This window comes from Uloborus diversus, chromosome 6 (genome assembly GCF_026930045.1).
Source record: "Uloborus diversus isolate 005 chromosome 6, Udiv.v.3.1, whole genome shotgun sequence".
Lineage (NCBI taxonomy): Eukaryota > Metazoa > Arthropoda > Arachnida > Araneae > Uloboridae > Uloborus > Uloborus diversus.
Window position 1 is genome coordinate 138,732,091 of NC_072736.1, and position 21,029 is coordinate 138,753,119.

Sequence of the window (21,029 nt, forward strand, 5' to 3'; positions counted from 1 at the left end):
TAATGAACACGTGCTGCCATCTAAACCATAACGGTTCAAGCAGCCTGCGATAACAAATTGTATAAATTTTGAAAAATAAAAACACTTCTCTTCAATATCTTATCGTATATATTATTTCTGTGGATTATTTTTCTGTCGGTATGTGAGATCTTTCTTTTTTCTAGAAGAAATTCTCCCCTCATTTTAAAGCTGAAGATTGTTTCGATAACTACAAAGTAAAAACTATTGAATACTAGCGTATTCAATCTGAAGACGAACTGTATAGAAATGCGCTACTTCACTCTACTTCGTAATTTATAATGAATGAAATGATGACTTCCCCTCCCCATTTAATGAAAGACATTAACATGTTCTATTTCTGAAATAAAAGACAAAACTTTTTGAGCAAATTGAATGCGTAATATCAGAATTGATAAGAAAATCCTAAAATATTAGAAACATAATTTAGAAAGTTCTAAATAATTGGACAACTTGATAACATGTTGATTTGAGGGCCTGCCCTCAGAGACCGATTTACACACTTGGGTGCCCCGGGGCACTGACAAATATGGTGCCCCCCCCCAAAATGAAGGAAATTTTTGGATATTATTTTGATAGAAAGAAAACTCTAAAATTAATTCCTGATTTTCATGTAAGAAATTTTTTTACAGTCGCAGATGGAGAAACTATGATGGTTAAGGTAAATCATAATGTGCTTTCTGCGTTCCTCTGTTTTCTTGTAGTAAATTCTTCTATAATGTCCTTATAACCACGTTTTGCGGTCAAACTACCTTCTATTGATAATAGAGCTAATGAAGATAATTTACTATCAGAAATGAGAGTACGCAAAGGACACTTAGTTCTCTTCAATAGCGAAAATGATCGTTCTCCACTACAATTGGAGATTGGCAAAGTCAAAAACAATTTCAGAGCTGTATCTACGTTGGCAAAAGTATCCATTTACCAAGTTTATGTATTTTTTTTAACTTTTCGGTCATTAAACTTTCTTTTCCGATGATTGAACTAATATGAATAAATTCATCAGGAAAAAATTCCTCCAAATCACAGGTATAATATTTTTGAAGATCTTTTGCACTTTCTCGAATATTTTGCTTGTCGCATTCAAACAAGCAAGAAAATTTCCTTAATATGCCATCATAGGCTGACATTCTGAATTTTAGTTTTGTAACCAAATTATAACAGATTACATAAATACAGGAAACCTTGAGACTTTGCTTAGAGTCTAATATGACTTCTTCACATTGTCCATCATAAAACTGTTTTGGAGTTTTTTTCTGTCTTTTTGCTCAAAAAAAAAAAAAAAAAAAAAAAAAAAAAAATGGCGACAGAAATTTGGCGCCCCTTTCCTTTGGTGCCCCGGGCCTGGGTCCCGAATGCCCCGCCGTAAATCAGTCCCTGCCCGCCCTTAAAAGCAGAAGAGAGTGTCTCCTACCATTTGTACGACTTATCTCAATTTTTAAAAAAAATATTTTGCCATTTACACCCTTTTGCTTCTAGGTGCTTTATATCATTTTATAATTTCAGAAATCAGAGCAAACGAGGATGATTTTCAATGCCCAGAAGAATATCATTACGAGGTTGACAAGAGTGTAAAAATAACAAGCCCATTTTATGGCAAAGAAAAGGAGTACAGATCAGGCTTACAGTGCCGTTATAGAATAACAGCGCCTGAAGGATATGTAAGTAATTATTCTCAAAATAAATATTCACCATTAAATAATAATAATAATAATAAGGATCATTATAGTAATAACATAAAAATAATAATAGCTGTTTGGGGTGTTGTTATTTCGATAATATTAAGCCATAATAATTACCAAAAATGCGCCACACGAAAGTGGTAAGTGTAAACCACATAAGTGCCTCGATATGCTGAAATATTATCCAAACTTTTAATTCAATAATGTATAATATGAATTTGGTGTGAGATTTGAAGCGTTTAATAACAAAACAAGCTCAATTCATTTTTTAGAATTTTACAAGAAAGAAAAAAAAAAAAATGTCACGTTCCTCCTGCCTCATTTTCCGAAGAAATTAATTTGCGTTTGAACAGTCTTCGGTATACAACTTCATTTTTGTAGTCTTTTTAAAACTTAGCAGTATTGTACAACTATACAGATAAAAATAATTCAAATAGAGCTGGTTTTGACATAAATCGCCACTCCCCCTTTTGTTACCCATTTTCCTTTCGAATTCAATTTAATTTTTGTGGTATTTCCAAATTGCGCGATGTATTCGCCAGTAAAATAGAAATTGCGTGTTGAGAAAGAAAATTTTTATGAACACTACGTTAAATTTATTAATAATAGATTTATTTTTTAGAAAATAAAAGTGATTTTTCAAGATTTCGACTTAAACTCCTCTCTTGCTTGCTCAGTGGATCAGCTTAAAGTTTCTGATGAAAGCTTCTTTGGCAGTGAATTTACGGTCTGTGGCAACAAACCTCCCCCGACGTTATTATCACGTCGTAACGAATTAATTCTGTATTTCAATACTGATTATGTATTTACAAGCGGAGGAAGAGGATTCTCTCTGCTGGCGATAGCAACTCTCAATGGTAAGAACATATACAATTAAGTACAATATATTGTTACAAAGTTTGTAAATACGGTGTCATTTTTATGATTTATATCCTTATTTTGTTGTAATCTTGTTAAAATTAACTTTTATTCCACTAATTTTTACTGAAAATTACCTTACTTTTTTTTGAACTTTACCTACAGGTTAATTTTGCTTGCTTTATACTAGTTTTTAAAATATGAGCTTGGCGAAAAATTGGCGTGATTCCTTTTTGGCGACAAATTCTTGGGCCCAAATCTGGCAAGAAATCACCAAATGACGACATTTCGAGTTTCGTAGAAAACCCTAGAATTTACTAATATATTGAAGTGTAATTGCTTCAAAAGGTGTATAAATAGCAGCTGTATCGATGTTAATCAGCCAGTTTAGTTCCGAGTCTACCCCACGGGGGGGGGGGATACAAAGGGAGGGTCATGGGGGGTCATCACTGCCCCCTCCTTAAACCGTCGACAGTGTTATCCATCAATATCGTGTTGAAACAATTTATGAATAAAATATGAACAATTGCGGTGATCTTTTAAATTTATTTAAAAATTTTTAAATTAATTATTGGAAATACTATTTTTTCATCACTTATGAAATTAATTAGCAACGTTTTGTCCTATTAAATGCATCATTCCTTGCCAATTTGGTGCTTTGCATTGACACCCAAGCAGTTTCAGAAATGTTTTGAACACAAAACCGTATTTTTTTTTTTTTTGGGGGGGGGGGTATCATTCCTCAGCCTGATCCCTCCCTCTAAAATGATAGTATGTATCCGTCCCTGTTTTCGCCTGGCTGCGATTGCGTTTAGCTCTGTTTGCTTACCTGCTTTTTTAACTGTGATTTTTTTTCTGTTTATCGAATTGGGTGTAAATACGAGTTTACCGTTGCGCTATCGGTTTTTTTAAACTAAAAAAATATGCTGTGGCGCAAAGTAATCCGGACTGGCACAAAAATACCCTGAAAGACTTTATCCATCTCCCGGATCTCCATTTTATATGGATCAAATTTGTAAGAACGGAACTATAAATTACGTCAAATATTCGGTTTTTGTTTTGGTTAAAAGTACAGCTCCTGCATCGAATGCACAATAAAGTATAGTACTAATTTCACAAGCAATATAGCGTACTTTGGAGTGTCAGTCCGATACCATGGGTGCCTATATAGGAGGCGCCTATATCGGGTGCCTATATAGGAGGCGTCTATATCGGGTGCCTATATAGGGGCGCCTATATAGGGCACTTATATCAAACCTCCTCGCCCCCCCCCCTTAGAAATTATAACTTCCTTGCTTTTAGTACTTTTTTCTTTTCAACAACGTAAAAACATTCCTTCTCCAGCCATTTATGAATAAGTTATTAAAAATGTCAAACTTTAATAACTCTAATCTGTATTGAAATCGGTATCTATAAAGGAAAATATCCTGCTAAACCATGGAGAATATATCTGATCCCCCTTCCCCCTTAAAATTTGTTTATGGGCGCCCATGTCCGACACCCCTGCAATTGAATCATAATTGATAAAGTATTTGCTAGAAACGGTACTTTGTAATTTTGTTACATAGTAATAAAAGAAACATCTGCTCTGCAAAAAACGTGTTTTGCTTATTACCCGAATGATCCGGATTTTTGTTTATCCAGATCGTCTTTGGTCCCAGTTAGTCCAGATAAACGTGGTTGTACTGTATAAATAATTTTCTCAAGTTCTTCAAAATATTTTTTGTTTAATATTGATTTCAGATTCTTTATGTGAGAGGGGGTACACCGAGTGTGGAAATCGGAACTGCTATAAAAACAGCAAGAAATGTGATGGTATTGATGACTGCGGAGATGGCACAGATCAACAAAATTGTGGTAAAAGTTTATTTTCCTCTTATTGGCGGACTGATCGCCCTGAAAAAGAAGGTAGTTGCAATTAATTAGTTGCTATTTTAAAAAAAATAAAGGAAATGGGGATATAGAATTTTAGTTTTGGCCGATCACAAAAAATTGACCATTGTCAATCATTTGAGAAAACGAGTCCATTCCTTAAAATTGGTAAAGAAGATAGAAATGACACGTGCCATACTTTGGAGCTCAGCAACATTTTGGCGATAAAAAAAAATGTACTCCTAGTATATTTTTGGTAAGTGATTATTTAGACCTGAAAGGTTTAAGTTGCAGCAATAACAGCATTTAGTTGGAGAAAAAGTAAAAATAACAAGCTTTGCATTCTTTATTGCTATCCTACTCTCGCCAATTTTCAATTGAAATTAATTATAGGGGGCGTTGTTATATCTGATCAATGACTGCTGAGAGAAGTAAAACCAAGACCCACCTACTTACGTAGGATGTGACCTGTCCAATGAGACATCTGCCTTGACCGCACAAAATTAAAATTTTGTACCGTTTTGGCTAATTTCTTAAATTCCAAGGTGAAGTATTCAAGCTCAAGAACAAAAGACGCACTTGCAAATTCCATACTAACTTTTCCATCGATATAGCCAGTTCACGGCAAGGGACAATTCTGAAACAAAGCGGAGCCAAGGGCCAACTCTTCGCTGTCAGACTTCACTTTCATTGCAAAAATAGTTTATAGGAAGCTAAAAAGAGATTTAAGCTTGTAAAAAGTTTTTTAATATTTTTTTTTTGTTGATAATATGGTGTAGAGCTCTGTGTGGTAGATAATCATGATTTAGACTCTCTCATTTTCTACCCATGGCTAGAGGCCGAAGAAAATTGCGAAATCTGAGGAGCCAATAAACTGTTTTTGATGCCAGACAAATTATTTTTTATAGTTTAGAGGAAAATTCATGGCTTCTGAAAGAACTAGTCCCCCAGGTATTTTTTTTTAACCACCCGGGATTTGTCGGACTCTGCACATAGCTTCTCTTGACAATTTGCAAAATTTGGATCGATTATAAAGTATAACTTTAGCGGAGGCGGTCACCACACCGTTTTATTCTAAAATTGGCGAAAAAACAGACAATTTATCACTATTACACTGTTATACAAAAATTGACTATTAATTTTTTTCTAAAATGTAAATCTAATATTTCGGTTAGATACACTCATGGGCACACACAAATTATGGCAAACATATTTTCTTGGTTCTTAAGTTTTTCAAACGGAGAAGATGTATTTATGAATTATTACATTATCTGTTCTGGTTATTCTTCACTAAAATTTTTAATAACCTGCATTGTATTGGTATGCAGTTATGCAGCCAAACATATTTTAAGTGCATTAAATCAAGTACATAAGTATCTGTTTTCATTTATGTTTTCGTTCAGAAAGTTCTTTTGGTGAACCAATAGCAGCCGTTAGGCATTGCTTCCCAGAAGAATAGACATTACTTTTCTTTTCCATCAGTTTTCTCATTTAAAATCAATATACTTTAATGCAAGTAACAGTTATTTCAAGGTATTATAAGTTTATTTCCACCAAGCGCCAAAAAGGGAGGGGGAGGGGGAAGCTATGGAGGTCATGCGCCCACCTTAATCGACTAAGTATATAGCCTAAAACTGCAATTTTGTCGTCACCAATTTGATGTTTAAAACAATGTTTACAGGCAATTTAAATTAACGACCTCATTTTTCTTTTGTAAGTGCTCTGTGCTCTTGAATTTGGTTCATATAAACATTTTAAAAAGGTCCTTTTTTCATGTTATGAAATACTATGCAAATCAGTTATTTATTTTAAGTTCACGATAAAATTCGCTTTGCGACATAGTGTAAGAAGAAACTTATCTTAATGGATGCTACCACTCACTTTCATTAAAATTTTTGTGCAAAACCAAAGCACTATAGAAACCTCAAAATAGGTTCTTTTTAATTAAAGTGATAATATCTCTAAAATAAGAGTCAACTTCACTTTTTTATTAATGTTTTCGTAATTCCCACAGTGAAAAAACAATTTCAAAACGTTCCTGGAAAAGAAGGAGTAGCTAATTTGCCCAATTTGAGTCAGCAACATATCTTGCAAAAAAGCAGGAAAGGTTTCCTCTAAAATTCAGTAACGTTCCTGAAATTATCCTAGGCCCTTTCTGAACAATTCAGAAATCTCCCCGGTGAAAGTTAGTCATGTCTTCCATGGAACCTTCAGAGAAATCTATGGTAGGTTTCAAATAACAGCTTGACATTTTCCCAAGAAAGCTCCCAAAAAGCATTATTGTAATCATGGCCAAAACTGAGACAGTATTGCAAGTAAGTACCAAGCCTCTTTCTTACCTGAAATTCGTGCAAAGCTACGGAATCCAGGGATTTATTCGCTCTGATTGCGAGCTTAGTCAATCTGGACGGACCGTAATTGAACTGAAGCCGATATTACAACTACGCTCAAAAACTGGTAGCTAAAGATATTTTTCACAACAGTGAGAAGTCTGCATTCGTGCAACTTGTAGCAATTCATGAAATAGATGAAAAACCTGTGAAATCCCGAAACGTTCTACGGAAATAATCAGTGATGTTTTTGGGATTTCTTGCACTTGTAGGTAACCCATAAATTCATCAGATCAGTACATGCAAAAGTAGAAATCCCAATTACGCAATTATGGAAACCCCAACATTGCGCAACCACTTGAACTCCCACAAGGCTAACTGAGAATCTGCACTGGCTGTCAGAGGAAGATTGTCATTGGGAGGATGAACATCTAATTTCATGTACAGTAAAACCTGTCTACAACGATACTGTTGGGACCTAAAAAAAAAAATATCGTAATAGACAGGTTATCGTTATACAGTTTTATTATTCATGCTGACATTTTGCTGGGGCCAAAAAAAAAAAAAATGTTATAGACAGGTTATCGTTATAGACAGTATCGTTACACACAGGTTTCACTGTATTGAACAGTGATTTAACTCAAACCGAGTTATGTGGTCAATACCCCACTCCTGACACCACTGCATACGGAAATTTGTTAAAAATTCGCAAAAAAACATTTCTTGTTTATCAGTGTTGCAAATTTTTCCTAATTTTTTTATCCTTGGTTTCAACGCATCTGGCTTTTACTAACTTTAATTACTTAGGTTTGCCGATTGCTGTATCAGAATGCGGAAAACCTCCTATAGCACCAAATACGCATGACTCTACACGTGACCGCATAGTTGGTGGAGAAGTTGCAAGACCCCACAGTTGGCCTTGGCAAGTCTCTCTCAGAAGACAATATCTCATTCACATTTTCGTGGCGGCACTGTTCTTAATTCCTTGTGGGTTTTATCAGCAGCTCATTGTTTTCTCTTGTAAGTACAACGACACATTGTAATATATTTAGAAATAGGTAAAACACTATTTCAACTCTATTCTGCTGGTCTAATACAGAACCAGAAATTTAAATAAAGCATTTGTCTTGTCAACGCCTACTATATAAGCCTGACTTGCATTGCATCTTCTAGGTTTTTATTTTCTTCTGGTATCTTTGTTCTTTGTAATTTTTACGTCTTTTTTTTTATATATGTTACGGCCAAAGCCCGAAGTTCGGCCAGTTCGCGAATTGGCTGGCCAATTCGCGAACTGGCCAAGAGGTTTGGCCAAAGCCCGAAATACTTGCAATTAATATTGTATTTTCTACTTTGGCTGGCCATTTCGAGAAGTGGCCGGGAATCCTTGGCCAAAGCCCGAAATGATTACGGTAGATTTTAGGTTGACAGATAGATGACATATCTGTCGCTTCCAAAGGTACGGCGGAGCGTGCAAGTGATAGAAACTAGGAAGGAGGTTGGTCCAGGGCCGCCGAGAGCCAAAGCGAGCCCCTTGTCATTATCGTCACCTGCCCCCCCCCCCCCCCCCTCCTCACAACACCAGGAAAATTTATACTACCTTGATTCCGAGTTGGGCCCCTAGTTTTGGATTAGGCTGACATGATGGCATCTCGTCGGGCTCGGAGGATGCTACCACGTCCCTGAGAAGGTCCTGCCAATGGTTATTAAAAACTTCGATCGCGTTTTACTTGCCGTTAGTTCTTCGACGGAGCTATGAGTGTGTATTTCTCGTATTTGCACTTCTATATGTGAATACTTTCAGTTGAAATCATATTCGATAGCTAATAAGGGGTCATTCAAGTATTGTCTAAGCAACTTTTGGTCATTTTGTACCCCCTCCCCCTCTCTCACCTTGTGAGAAAAAATAAACATACGCTATACTCCCTTCCCCTTTTGCTTTCATAAGATTTTATGACATTTTGTACGTCACAGGATGCTCTTTCCCCACGTTTTTTGTTGTTGCACTGTAACTGCTTCGTTATTTAATGCTTACCTTAGAATTTTTGTGGCCCCTCACCTCTTCTCAGAGAAAATAAGTAGCCCTCGGGATATTTCCTTTCTGCTTACGTAATACTTGACCGACCCAGCTAAAATTAAACATAAGGCCGTGTTTCTCAACCTTTCAGTGTTTGCGACACAAATTTTAAATAGTATAATTTTCATTCCGAAACCAAACCTAATGACAAGTAAGGAATTTGTTGTGTCCTTAGAATTCTATTTAAGATCCCTCTACCACCCATACCCCCCAATAAGGGTAGATGTATGATCATTAGTTTCTATTACTCTAGAAACTTCAAAAAATCTTTACAAAACCATATCTCAGAGAAAATCTCCAACTCAAAATCAATTATGACTAAAAAAAATAACCATAAAATAGTGATAAGAGTCCAAATATTCTGGTATATATACTTAATTGTCGGTAGCACAAGTTTTGTAAGTGACTTATTGCATGAATAATATAGACTTGTTTCCATTTGAAAATTAATTAAATATCCATGTCTGATTTTTTTTCTTGAAATATATACTTTGTTGGGAGTAAAAAGTTTGAGATTTGGAAAGCTACAAATGTTTTTTTTTTCTGCTTTCAATTGTGTAGAATTGACAATTTAAAAACGAGATAGTGAAGAGGACAAATTTAGCCTGTTTTGCACCCAGTCCGTGCAATTAGTCTGTACCCACGGGCTATTCACACCGTTGCGTTGGTGCGATAAGCTATTTCGAAAATTATGCGAGTACTTTTATTAATTACGAGCTATACCTACATGACGATGCCCGTACAAAGAGTTTAAAGAAGGTTACTTGAATAAATGAAAAACTACCCCACCCCATCTCTCTGATGCAAAATAATTATTTTCTTATACTAAAATGCATACACTTTTTAAGAAAACCTAAAAACAATAATAATATATATCTGCAATTTAAAATATTTCACTAAATGAAAAGCAATTAAATTACATAAACAGTTGCTTTAAAATGTAAAATAATGAAAAAATTCCGTAGTTTTTTCTCCAAACTCGCCAAATAACAACGCTACCGTAACCCTGTCGATTAGCGAGCGAACCAAACTCGCATGGATTAATGATACCTTTCTTACGAAAACGGTTAAACGATAATCCCGCTCTTCCACCTTCCTCGCAGGAAAAAAGAAGGTAATTAAAAACCCGTTGTGTCTAGAATAAAAGGAAAATCTTGCTCCTTCATCCCCCTTAGAAAAAAAGAATTTAGCTCAAATACGCAGCACAATTTATGTAAATGATCACTCCGCATCCCCTAGAAGAAAAAGTTTTAAATTAAAATCCGCATTGCAAGTACAGCAAGACAAAAAGAAATTCAGTTAAGATACACACAATCAGATTAACATAAAATAAATGCAGTAAAACGTGAGTAAAAACGTTTGAAAAAAAGGAAGAATTAAAATAAATACTATGACAGTAAGAACAACATTTCCTTAATGTAAAAAGAAAAAAATAAGAAAAATGTGCTAAGTTTTCCAGATTGCATTCCCTTCCGAAATATTGATTCATAAAAATACGAACTGTTTTACAAAGGGAGAAAAACAATACTAAGTGTAAATTAAAATAAACATAATGACATTTATGTATAAAATATTAATAAGGACATGTCGGGGAATTTCGACAAAACGCGGCATTAAAGTAATGTCTTTAAATAATATTAACAAGAAAGCTATTTTTTCTTTATGTTTGTCTTAATGAACCCTTAGTATTGAGGCTTTGCAAAATACTTTAAAATCTTTTGAAACAATATTTCTTGGTACAATATGATCTAGAATCTTTAAAATTAGGTCTATGGAGCAGAAAAAGACTGTCGATCGTCCTTAATTCAATAGAGGCAGTGAGAAGCATACGGATGTATGTGACAAAATTAAAAATTTGGAGATAACGCGTACAAATGGTAGGTGAGCCCCTCCTTTGTCTTGGGGCAAGAGATAGTAATAGTAGCCCTGGTAGGTACTGCTGTACAGCATGATTTAGAAAAAAAAATCCATGAAAGCCTACCTAGGACGTTATCTTTATAGTCGTTTTGCTCAAAACTTGAAAATGTCCACTTACTTCCCTTGCTTCTCACTGCCTCAATTTACCTTTGTATTCGCACACTTAACACAACGCATTTATTTAAGATGTAATTCGCTCATATGCAGGCCGCAAATCCAATCTTCTTTACGCAATCACGTTGTTACATCATTTACTGTCACTGAATAATATCTATTATGGCTTTAATATAGAAACAGAATGACACGAGATCATATTTTTATGTGTTATAAGTTCATTTTTAACACAGAGGTATCCCTTATATTTGAACTCGTTTGTGAAACAAGTGAACTCCAAGAAAAAAAAACTGTACACAAAAGTACTTATTTTAAAATGCTACATTTTTAACAGTGAAACACAATCTAGTCTTGGTTTCTCTCTTCGTACTTTGGCCGATCGTCCATAGCCACTTCGCGAATTGGCCGGCCAAAGCCCGAAATGAAGAAAATTTCGGGCTAACTTTTCAGTAAGTTACTGAAAATACCATGTAACTTACTGAAAATACCATGCCTTGCCTGCAATTTTGAAGCTGAACCGAACCATTGCTTCGGTCACTCATCTGGTTAGTGCTAATTTATATTAGCTACCAGATTGTTGGCACTCTTGGCTTCCTAAGAGGTTTTCCACCTGCAGCTCAGTTACTTCTTACGCCGGGCTGATAAGTGCTAATAAGCACGAAACTGCAGTCCTCGCCTGGAATGACTAAGATGGCAGTGTATTTCATGCATAAACTAACTTCTTTTGCATCGAAAGTGTTCTTTGTAGCCAGCTCCAAGACATGTGCCTTCATTCTTTTGCAACTTTGTCTTTTCATAATGTACCTAATTATGTTTTCCAAACAAGCAGTTTCTAAGTAACTTTGATCGATCATAGCAGCAATAAATAAAGGGAAAAGTTATCCTAAAAAAAAACTAAGATTTAAAATGTACCAAGTGTAGTCCTTATCACGGATGCGGAATCGGAAGGAAAATAGATGACTCCAACTCTAACTTCGAATTCTTTACCTCAAAAGCAATTCAAATTCGACTCCACGACTTCGCTGCAGTCTTGGCAGAGTTACGAGCAAAACGGCTGATTTCGACTCCTGGAATTTAAGTCCTTCGACTCCCGACTCCGAATCTTTTAATGAAAAATCAGTTCGACTCCGTTCCACGACTCTGGCTCCGACTCCATAGCCCTGTTATTTACAACCAGGGCTGCTGAGTCAAAGTCGGAGTCGGACTAATTTTGGAGTACAGAAGTCGAAGTCAGATTCTGCAGTCTAAAGTTTAAAGTTCCAAGAGTCAGAGCCGGTCATTTTCTCTGAAAGTCCGAAACGCTGCCTGTTTCTTGCGAAGTTGGAGTCAAAGTCGAAGCCGGAGAGATTTCGGTGTAAAGAAGTCGCAGTCGGACTAATTTTGGAACACAGGAGTCCAAGTCGGAGTCTGGAGTCAAAAGTTTAAAGTTCCAAGAGCCGGACTCTGTCATTTTCCCTGAGAGTTCGAACTTCTCGTTCGAAGTTGCGGGTGCTTGCGGAGTTGTAGTCAGAGTCAAAGTTGGATTGATTTTGGGGTAAAGGAGTCGGAGTCGGTCATTTTCCTTCTGACTCCACAGACCTGGTTATAACCGAAACGTACCGTACTTTTTTTACCCACTTATTCAAGTTTATGAGCAATATAACAATGGAAAAAAAAAGCAGTAATAATAATGTATTTTTTTTTCCTCTGCCTGATATGGCTGACTGTATAATTCTGAACTAGAAACACATTCTAACAGAAAAGATAATCTTTCTTTCTGTTTCAGATATCAAAATTTTTTTTACTCGATGACGTCGCTTTGGTAAAGCTGAATGCACACATTCAATTCACAGATGGAGTCCAACTAGCCTGTTTGCCGGAGCAAGGATCGGAATTAGAAATCGGAGATGGATGTTTCGCTACAGGATGGGGCGAAACTAGAGGTAAACACGTGCGCAAGAAAGACTATAGCGCGGCTCTGGCAACTTGATACTCGACCTTGGACGAGCTCATTTATGCACTGTACCAGACAGCCCAGTTATCACATCCAGAGACTGCAATTTCGTTCTTAATAGAACTCATCAGTCTGGATTAGTGAATAACCGAGCTGGAGGCAGATGTCATTTCATTGAAGCTGAGAGTGCCAACAAACTGGTAGATAAAGTACATTTATCATCACATCCAGATATGATAACTGGGGCTGTCTGGTGTATTGCTCGTTGTTTTGCCTTAGCCCTGGCTTAGGGGCGGTAACTTACTGCTAAATACCAAAGTTTTGCCTTCAATTCGTGAGTCGAACCGCACCATGCTGCGAACGCTCTTTGGTGAGGATAAATTTACTTTATCTACCAGTTTGTTGGCACTCTCAGCTTCAATGAGATGACGTCTGTATCCAGCTCGGATATTCCCTATTCCAGACTGATGAGTTCTATTAAACACGAAACTGCAGTCGCTGGATGTGATAACCGGACTGTCTGGTATATTGCATGTAGTTCTGGGGCTTTAGCCCTGGCTTAAGGGTGGTAACTTACTGCTAAAGAACTCATTTATGTTTGGACTGAAAGAAAAGAAATTCCTAGTTCGGCACATTGCCACCAATCGTTATCGAGAGCTGCCTTTTCTCAACTATATTTTAACAATTGGAACCGAAAATTCAGTGGATCGGAAATCAACTTAGGAGTTGTCCGCAAATGACGTCACGCTTTGGGAGGGAAAGAGTTGGTGAAATTAAGACAGTTTGTGAGAGGGGAGGGAGAGATTAATTAACAAGAAATGTGACATCAAATTTTATTTGAAATAAAAACCCTTTTTGTAGCAATATGTCTGTCAGGATGCCCACGAGAGAGGTCCATGGCACAGGCTGCGCCATTGAAATTTTTAGGGGAAGGGGTAATTTGAGAGGGTTTTGAACTCATTTGAAAGGTCTCTCATTCTGGGAGGGGGGATTACATTGCATTTGAGGGAGGTACGCCATCGCCTACGTAAGGGATAAGCACCTTTGTGATTGTAAAATATAGCGTCACATGTGACAAGGAGTATGTGTAGGGGTATGGGGAAGTGTGATACTTTGAAAAAGGAGGAAGGGGGTTAAATATGCTGGAAAAAAGAGTGACATCGTTTAGGGAGAGCTCTTATTAACTTATCACAATCAGACTGTAGCTACACATTTTTGTGCATTAGTTTTTTGAGCAACTGTACTGCAGAATCAATCGAAGTTTTGCAATGCAAAAGGTAAGACATACCACCGATACCAAGCAAAAACAGCAATAGTAGGTATTTTGTAGTAAGTTACCGCCCTAAGCCAGAGCTAAGGCAGAAATACTTAAATACACCTCCAGCTCAGGCATTCCACCCGTGGACTGCAGTTTCGTGCTTTTTTGCACTCATCAGCCCGGAATAGGAACTACCTGAGCTGGAAGCGAAAAACCTCTTAAGGGAGCCAAGAGAGCCAAACAAACTGGTAGCTAATGTAGAATTAGCACACCAGATGAGTGACCGCAGCAATGCTTGCGGTTCAACTCAAAGATTGATGGCAAAGCATGGTATTTATAGTAAGTTACCGCCCTAAGCCAGGGCTAAGGCAGAAATACTTAAATACACCTCCAGCTCAGGCATTCCACCCGTGGACTGCAGTTTCGTGCTTTTTTGCACTCATCAGCCCGGAATAGGAACTACCTGAGCTGGAAGCGAAAAACCTCTTAAGGGAGCCAAGAGAGCCAAACAAACTGGTAGCTAATGTAGAATTAGCACACCAGATGAGTGACCGCAGCAATGCTTGCGGTTCAACTCAAAGATTGATGGCAAAGCATGGTATTTATAGTAAGTTACCGCCCTAAGCCAGGGCTAAGGCAGAAATACTTAAATACACCACCAGCTCAGGCATTCCATCCGTGGACTGCAGTTTCGTGCTTTTTTGCACTCATCAGCCCGGAATAGGAACTACCTGAGCTGGAAGCGAAAAACCTCTTAAGGGAGCCAAGAGAGCCAAACAAACTGGTAGCTAATGTAGAATTAGCACACCAGATGAGTGACCGCAGCAATGCTTGCGGTTCAACTCAAAGATTGATGGCAAAGCATGGTATTTATAGTAAGTTACCGCCCTAAGCCAGGGCTAAGGCAGAAATACTTAAATACACCACCAGCTCAGGCATTCCATCCGTGGACTGCAGTTTCGTGCTTTTTTGCACTCATCAGCCCGGAATAGGAACTACCTGAGCTGGAAGCGAAAAACCTCTTAAGGGAGCCAAGAGAGCCAAACAAACTGGTAGCTAATGTAGAATTAGCTCACCAGATGAGTGACCGCAGCAATGCTTGCGGTTCAACTCAAAGATTGATGGCAAAGCATGGTATTTATAGTAAGTTACCGCCCTAAGCCAGGGCTAAGGCAGAAATACTTAAATACACCTCCAGCTCAGGCATTACATCCGTGGACTGCATTTTCCTGCTTTTTAGCACCTCCATCTCAGGTAGTTCCTATTCCGGGCAGATGAGTGATAAAAAGCCCAAAACTGCAGTCCACGGATGGAATGCCTGAGCTGGCGGTGTATTTAGGCAATAGTGGTTGTTGAATATTGACGTAATATTTATACATAATGTATAGAATTGCGATACAATTTAATTGGGTAGCGTAATCATAAAAACTGAAAATTTGAACTACGAGTTAAACTAAAATTTATTAAATTTGTCCATCCCTAGGTTCCGGATCGGACGAGTTTTTGAAACAAGTCAAGCAAGTAGTGGTGATGGAAAGTGAATGTGGTTCTGACAAGTATAACCCAAAAACGCAAATATGTGTCCGTAATTACAGAAACACTCCTTGCATTGTAAGTACTACGCATATAATACACTCACTGGCCAATGAATTAGAAACCCAAGATCAGTATTCTATTGGACCACCTTTTGCACGGATAATTGCACTTATTCGTTTAGGCATCAAGTCCACAAGCTTCTGGAGTGCATTTACATCCAGAGAATACATGCATTGGCTATGCAGTTTTTTAGACCTTGTAAATTAGATGGAAGAAGAGATTGCGGTCGGCAGGCCTGGATTTACGTACAAGCTATAAGCAAGCTATGGCTTAGGGCCCCCGCTTTGCTAGAAGCCCCCAACTTCAAGGAATTAGTATGATTAATTCCAAAGAAAAGTACTTGAAAAAATAAATTTCATTTTCTCGTGCTTGAAAACCTTGAAAATTTGGAAAAGTGTGGCTTCAATCCATAAAGGGGAGGGGGTAGGGAGAAGGACTGCCAATAATGTCAAAATTCAATAAAATAAGTAAGAAGGAATAAAGTAGAGTAAAAAAAACATTAAAAAATGTACATACTTTTTTTCAAATTCAAAGTTTATTTCTGAAGAAATTGCGTGGTTTTTTTTGCAAAAGTGATGATATCCACTGTTTTACACCAAAAAGAATATATCCAAAACAAAATTGGCAATTTAGGTCTGACAAAATTGTGGAAAAATTCCTAGACTTAAGTCAATAATCACTTGTTATTCTACCAAAACATTGTGAAAAACTCGAAATTCTAATAGTTAAGTGTTTGTGTGTAAAACATTTTTTTTTTGCGAAAAAAATATAAAACTGGATATAATTCGTTTTGAAAGTATATAAGAAAATGCGTGTTTTTTTTTGCAAAAGGGATATCATCTACTGTTTTACATCAAAAAGATATATATCCGAAATAATATCGGCAATTTAGGTCTGATAAAATTAAGGAAAAATTCCAAGACTTATGCCAATAGTCACTAGTTATTCTACCAAAACATTGTGAAAAATTCGAAATTCAAACAGTTAAGTGTTTGTGCGTAAAACGTTTTTTTTTCTCGTTTTGCCAAAAAATAAATAAATAAATAAATATAAAACTGGATATAAACTGTTTTGAAAGTAAACTCCTCATATATTGATACTAGAAAATCGCCCGTCAAGGCATGACGGGTGAAAATTACTTCTACAATTGAACGAAGCAATTGCCCGTTTGATGATATTTTGATAGTTGAAATTTTTACCCTAACTCCAGTTGATGAACTCTCAACTCCAGTAGATAGCGTTCATTGTTATCACTTTTTCGTTTCTTCACTCCCCTGAAATAACAGCCTTACCATTAAAACAGTTAAGTTACAGGGATCCAGTTTAGCCTCGTCAAAATACAGCATGCTTGTCAAACATTACCAAAAAATATTATGAAATTATCATGCCACGGCGGGAGTTTCATTGTTGGTGACGTCAGGAGCATTACTCGATCAGTGAATTCGCTATTATATATATATCGTCACCTCAGAACAACATTAGGATATCTTAGTGTTATTTCTGGGATTAGAGGTCTTACTGTTGCTTTGAGGCGACGATATGAGGATATGAACTTGCGCACAAGGACTGATATGGTACTTTATATACACGTACGAGCAACGACGGTTTGAGTAGTATTTTTACAGTAGAAATTAGATGTTCGACGAATATTCTGATGTAAAAAAAAAGGTCTATTTAACTTTGAATTTAAGAAGCATTTGAATTTGTAACAAAGACCCTTTTGGACTGGTTTAACAGGATCCAAAGTTCGGGATTTCTTACGAATTACTTGAATCGAAACTAATGTGAATTTTATTAGAACGGAAGTTTTTATCTAACCACAGCAATGAATTTTTAACTGATTTTTGAAATTGAAAATCAAATATTTCACACGATACCTTAAAACCTATTTCTTACTTTTCAGGGTGATAGTGGAGGTCCTCTCGTTTGCAAGAAGGAAGATGGCAAATGGTACGTTTTTGGTGCAACCAGTCAATCCACTCTTGTCAATGGAATAGCAGCGCTTTGTGCAACCCCCGACTTAAATTTCCTCTTCGCAAAAATATTAGATAAAGCGAATTGGATAAAATTTACCATTGAAAACAACAAGTAAAGCTTCGAAAAGTAATTAATTTCGAACTTGTTATTTCCGTGGAGAGGAACAAATTTTGCTTTGTAATCCTTGATGTACTTCTTACAGGAAATTAAAGAACTTTAAGCACTTAACAAAATCACGAACTTTTGAAATGTTTCTTGCATTTCTTGAATTAAATATTTCTTGTCACAAGAAGTAATGAGAAAAACGAAGTTTTCAAAAATGAGTAGATCCGTGCTTTCAAATTTGACACCATGAAACTTTCATGGTGTCAAATTTGAAAGCATGTTTCATGAAACCTTTTATTTCAAAAATGAATATCCAATGTTTTCCAATCTGAAATTTTAGTGTGTTCAAATTTTAATAATAGGTACTAGATGCGTTGCCCGGCGTTGCACGACCGACCTTAAAAATTAAAGAGATGTCAAGTTGATGCTTTTGTAATACTCTGACACCAGTTTCTAAGGCGCTAAGGATTAAATAAATGCGTGTAATGCAGGATTTGCAAAAAAACAGTAAAACTTATTTTTGGCAAAAATCGCATTAGCGTTAATGATAATTGTCAATTATACAAATTATGAGTTTTTTCAATTAGCACAAAAGATGAAAATATATGCATTATCGATTACAACCTGTACTCACGTTAAACTGAATTACATCTGATAGACTAAATCCAAAGTATTTATATACCATAACCATCCGCTTTTTACATAAAATGACACATATTGTTTGGTGGATTACATGAAATTAAAGCATCAGCACATATTAAGTACAAATAATTGCATTCCTTTAATACGAAGTCATCAGCTTCCAATTAAGCGTTAGTTAAAATCACTAAAAGCAAACGGTTTTTGTTATGTTTTATTTAAACATATCTAAACAATCTGAATTTAACATGTTCTTTTAGCTATACAAAATGCATTTCAAAAGTAAAAACAGGAGAGAAACAGAGTTATTATAATTCGAAAACTCACCCCTGTGAAAGGAAAAGGTTCAACAAAATAAACATAATCAGTCGCACATTCTAAATTTGTTAAGATATGAATCTGGTCATGGTAAACTTACATTACAATAAAGAAACATAACTTAAGAAATAACTTTTATATGCTGAAAAAAGTTAAGAACTTTGGCTACCAAAAATAAACTAGTATGTTGTGGCCATTACAAAACTTTCTTGTATATCTTTCTTATAATTCTGATCCCTCCCCATGCTTGACGAGGAAGCAATATTCCCAATAAAAACAAAATTACACACGCCAAATCTTGACGATCTTCCCAATTCCCGATTTATCTCAAAAGCAAAGCAAAGAATGAAAATTGAAAATTATTTTAAAAGCCTTGCTTAAAATAGTTACAAACATTTATTTGTTAACAAACACAAGATGGCAACAGTTAAAAAGTTTAAATCATCGCAATTTTCTGGTCATTTTCCAACAATTAAAATCAATCGAAATACACAAACGACAGTCTATTACGATTTATCTTTCTTATTGTTGCAATTTCAAAGCTATTTTTATTCACAAATAAATAAATAAATAAATAAATAAATAAACAAAAATAGAAAAATGAAAAATTAATTTGAATTCTGAAATTTTGAATTCAAATTATGTTTTTCGCAATCACGAGTTGCGACTGGACCCTACTCATTGGAGTTACTGTTTCTGGAAACTGCTCTTCTCTCCCCCAAGCCTGTCCCTCCTCCTGGGAGGTTACGTGTGTATAGTTATGTGTGTGTGAGAGAGAGTAGGCGCGCGTTTGTGCATGTGTAGGCTTATGCGTGTACGTAGACTTATGTGTATGCACGTAGGCGTGTATGTATGTAAGTAAAAGCGTGTGTGTGTGAGGGTGTATGAGCATGTGTGTGTGTAGGACATGGACGCCACCAAGTGAAGCGGATTCCGGGGGACAGTGCTCAGGATCAGAGGTGCTGCGTCTGCACAGGCCGGTAGGCGGTCGTGCTGCAGAGGCTCTCGGACCAAGCTGAAAAAAGAAATACAACGCCAAGGACGGTCAAATGAAAACAATTAGCAATCGTGATTGTTCAAAAAAAAATCAGCCCCCTATGGAACGATTGGCGCAAAAATTGAATTAACGCCTGTTTACATATGGATTCACATTTATTCCAAATTTCTTCCAGAACGTAGCATTATTTCTTGCGATATGGCACTCACAATGGGGAAAAAAAAAACGTTCGCTTGCGCCACCCCTTTTCAGCTGTTGACGCCAAAATAAAATCAGCTCTTATACCCTCTAAGGGCTACTTGTCGATAAATTTTTGTTTGATTCCGTTCATTATTTCTTGAGATACAGCAGTCACAATTGACGGCAAAAAACGTTCTATAGCTCAACCCCCGTTTGAGGTATTGACAATAAAATTGAATCAGCACCTGTACCTGTTAGGAGCAACATATGGACCAAAGTTTGTTTGATTCCGCTAGTTACTTCCTGAGGAATAGGAAGCACGCATAACTCAAGAATCGTCCCATTCAAAAAATCAGTAATCCAACGTCAGAAAGCACAAATATTTGCAAAATATTGCAGACACGTGTTTCGGTGTTACAAGGAACACCTTTTTCAATGCAAAGAAATGTGAGCTTCTGGATGAAAAGTCATCCGAGAAAAGCAACTGGATTACTGATTTTTTGAATTTTCAGCACAAAGGTATTTATTCGTTAATCGTCCCATTGCTCCACCCCCTGGAGGAATTCGCGCCAAAAATCAATGGGCACAAGTTCACATAGAGGCACATATGTGTACCAAATTTCGTCCGACTTCATGCGGTAGTTTTTGCTGTTAAGCGGCCACAAAAAACTGGTCACACACATACGTGACACACACACACACATTTTCGAAAAATGGTCGAAATATTCTCAGCAAACCTCAAAACGTTCGAATCTGTCGAAATTCGAAAATTTGCACTAATCGAATACTTTCTTCTATGTATTAGATATAGAAGAAAGTAAAAAGGTAAACGGTAAAAATATATCGTTACGCTCGAATAAAGCAACCGTTTAACCCAATTGGTTGTTTTGATGACGTCAGTCCTACAGAAACATATTAAAATGTTATTTGTTACTTCATAATGTAAAATGGCAGCAGAAAAAAAAATAAATATCATTGCTTAGAATAAAAGAGAAACGAAGCTAATTTTTAAAATAGAATTCTAAACGAAAAAAATTCTTTAAAAAGTAATTTCAGGACTCCAGAATAAAAGAGAAATGATTATGATTTAAAATAAAATTCTAGGCGAAACAATTGTTTTAAAATTTGGGTAGATTATTATTCGCAACTCCAGCGCTCGAA

General features: G+C 36.4%; 1 protein-coding gene across 1 annotated transcript; it reads left to right on the forward strand.

The window, feature by feature from the left end:
• The first annotated feature begins 6,718 nt into the window (after positions 1-6,718).
• LOC129225005 (chymotrypsin-like elastase family member 3B) lies at positions 6,719-17,744 on the forward strand. The gene is made up of 4 exons (XM_054859552.1): positions 6,719-6,745; positions 12,631-12,787; positions 15,540-15,667; positions 17,556-17,744. Exons 1-4 carry the CDS (start codon positions 6,719-6,721, stop codon positions 17,742-17,744), a joined length of 501 nt encoding a protein of 166 aa, XP_054715527.1.
• Positions 17,745-21,029: the final 3,285 nt, after the last annotated feature.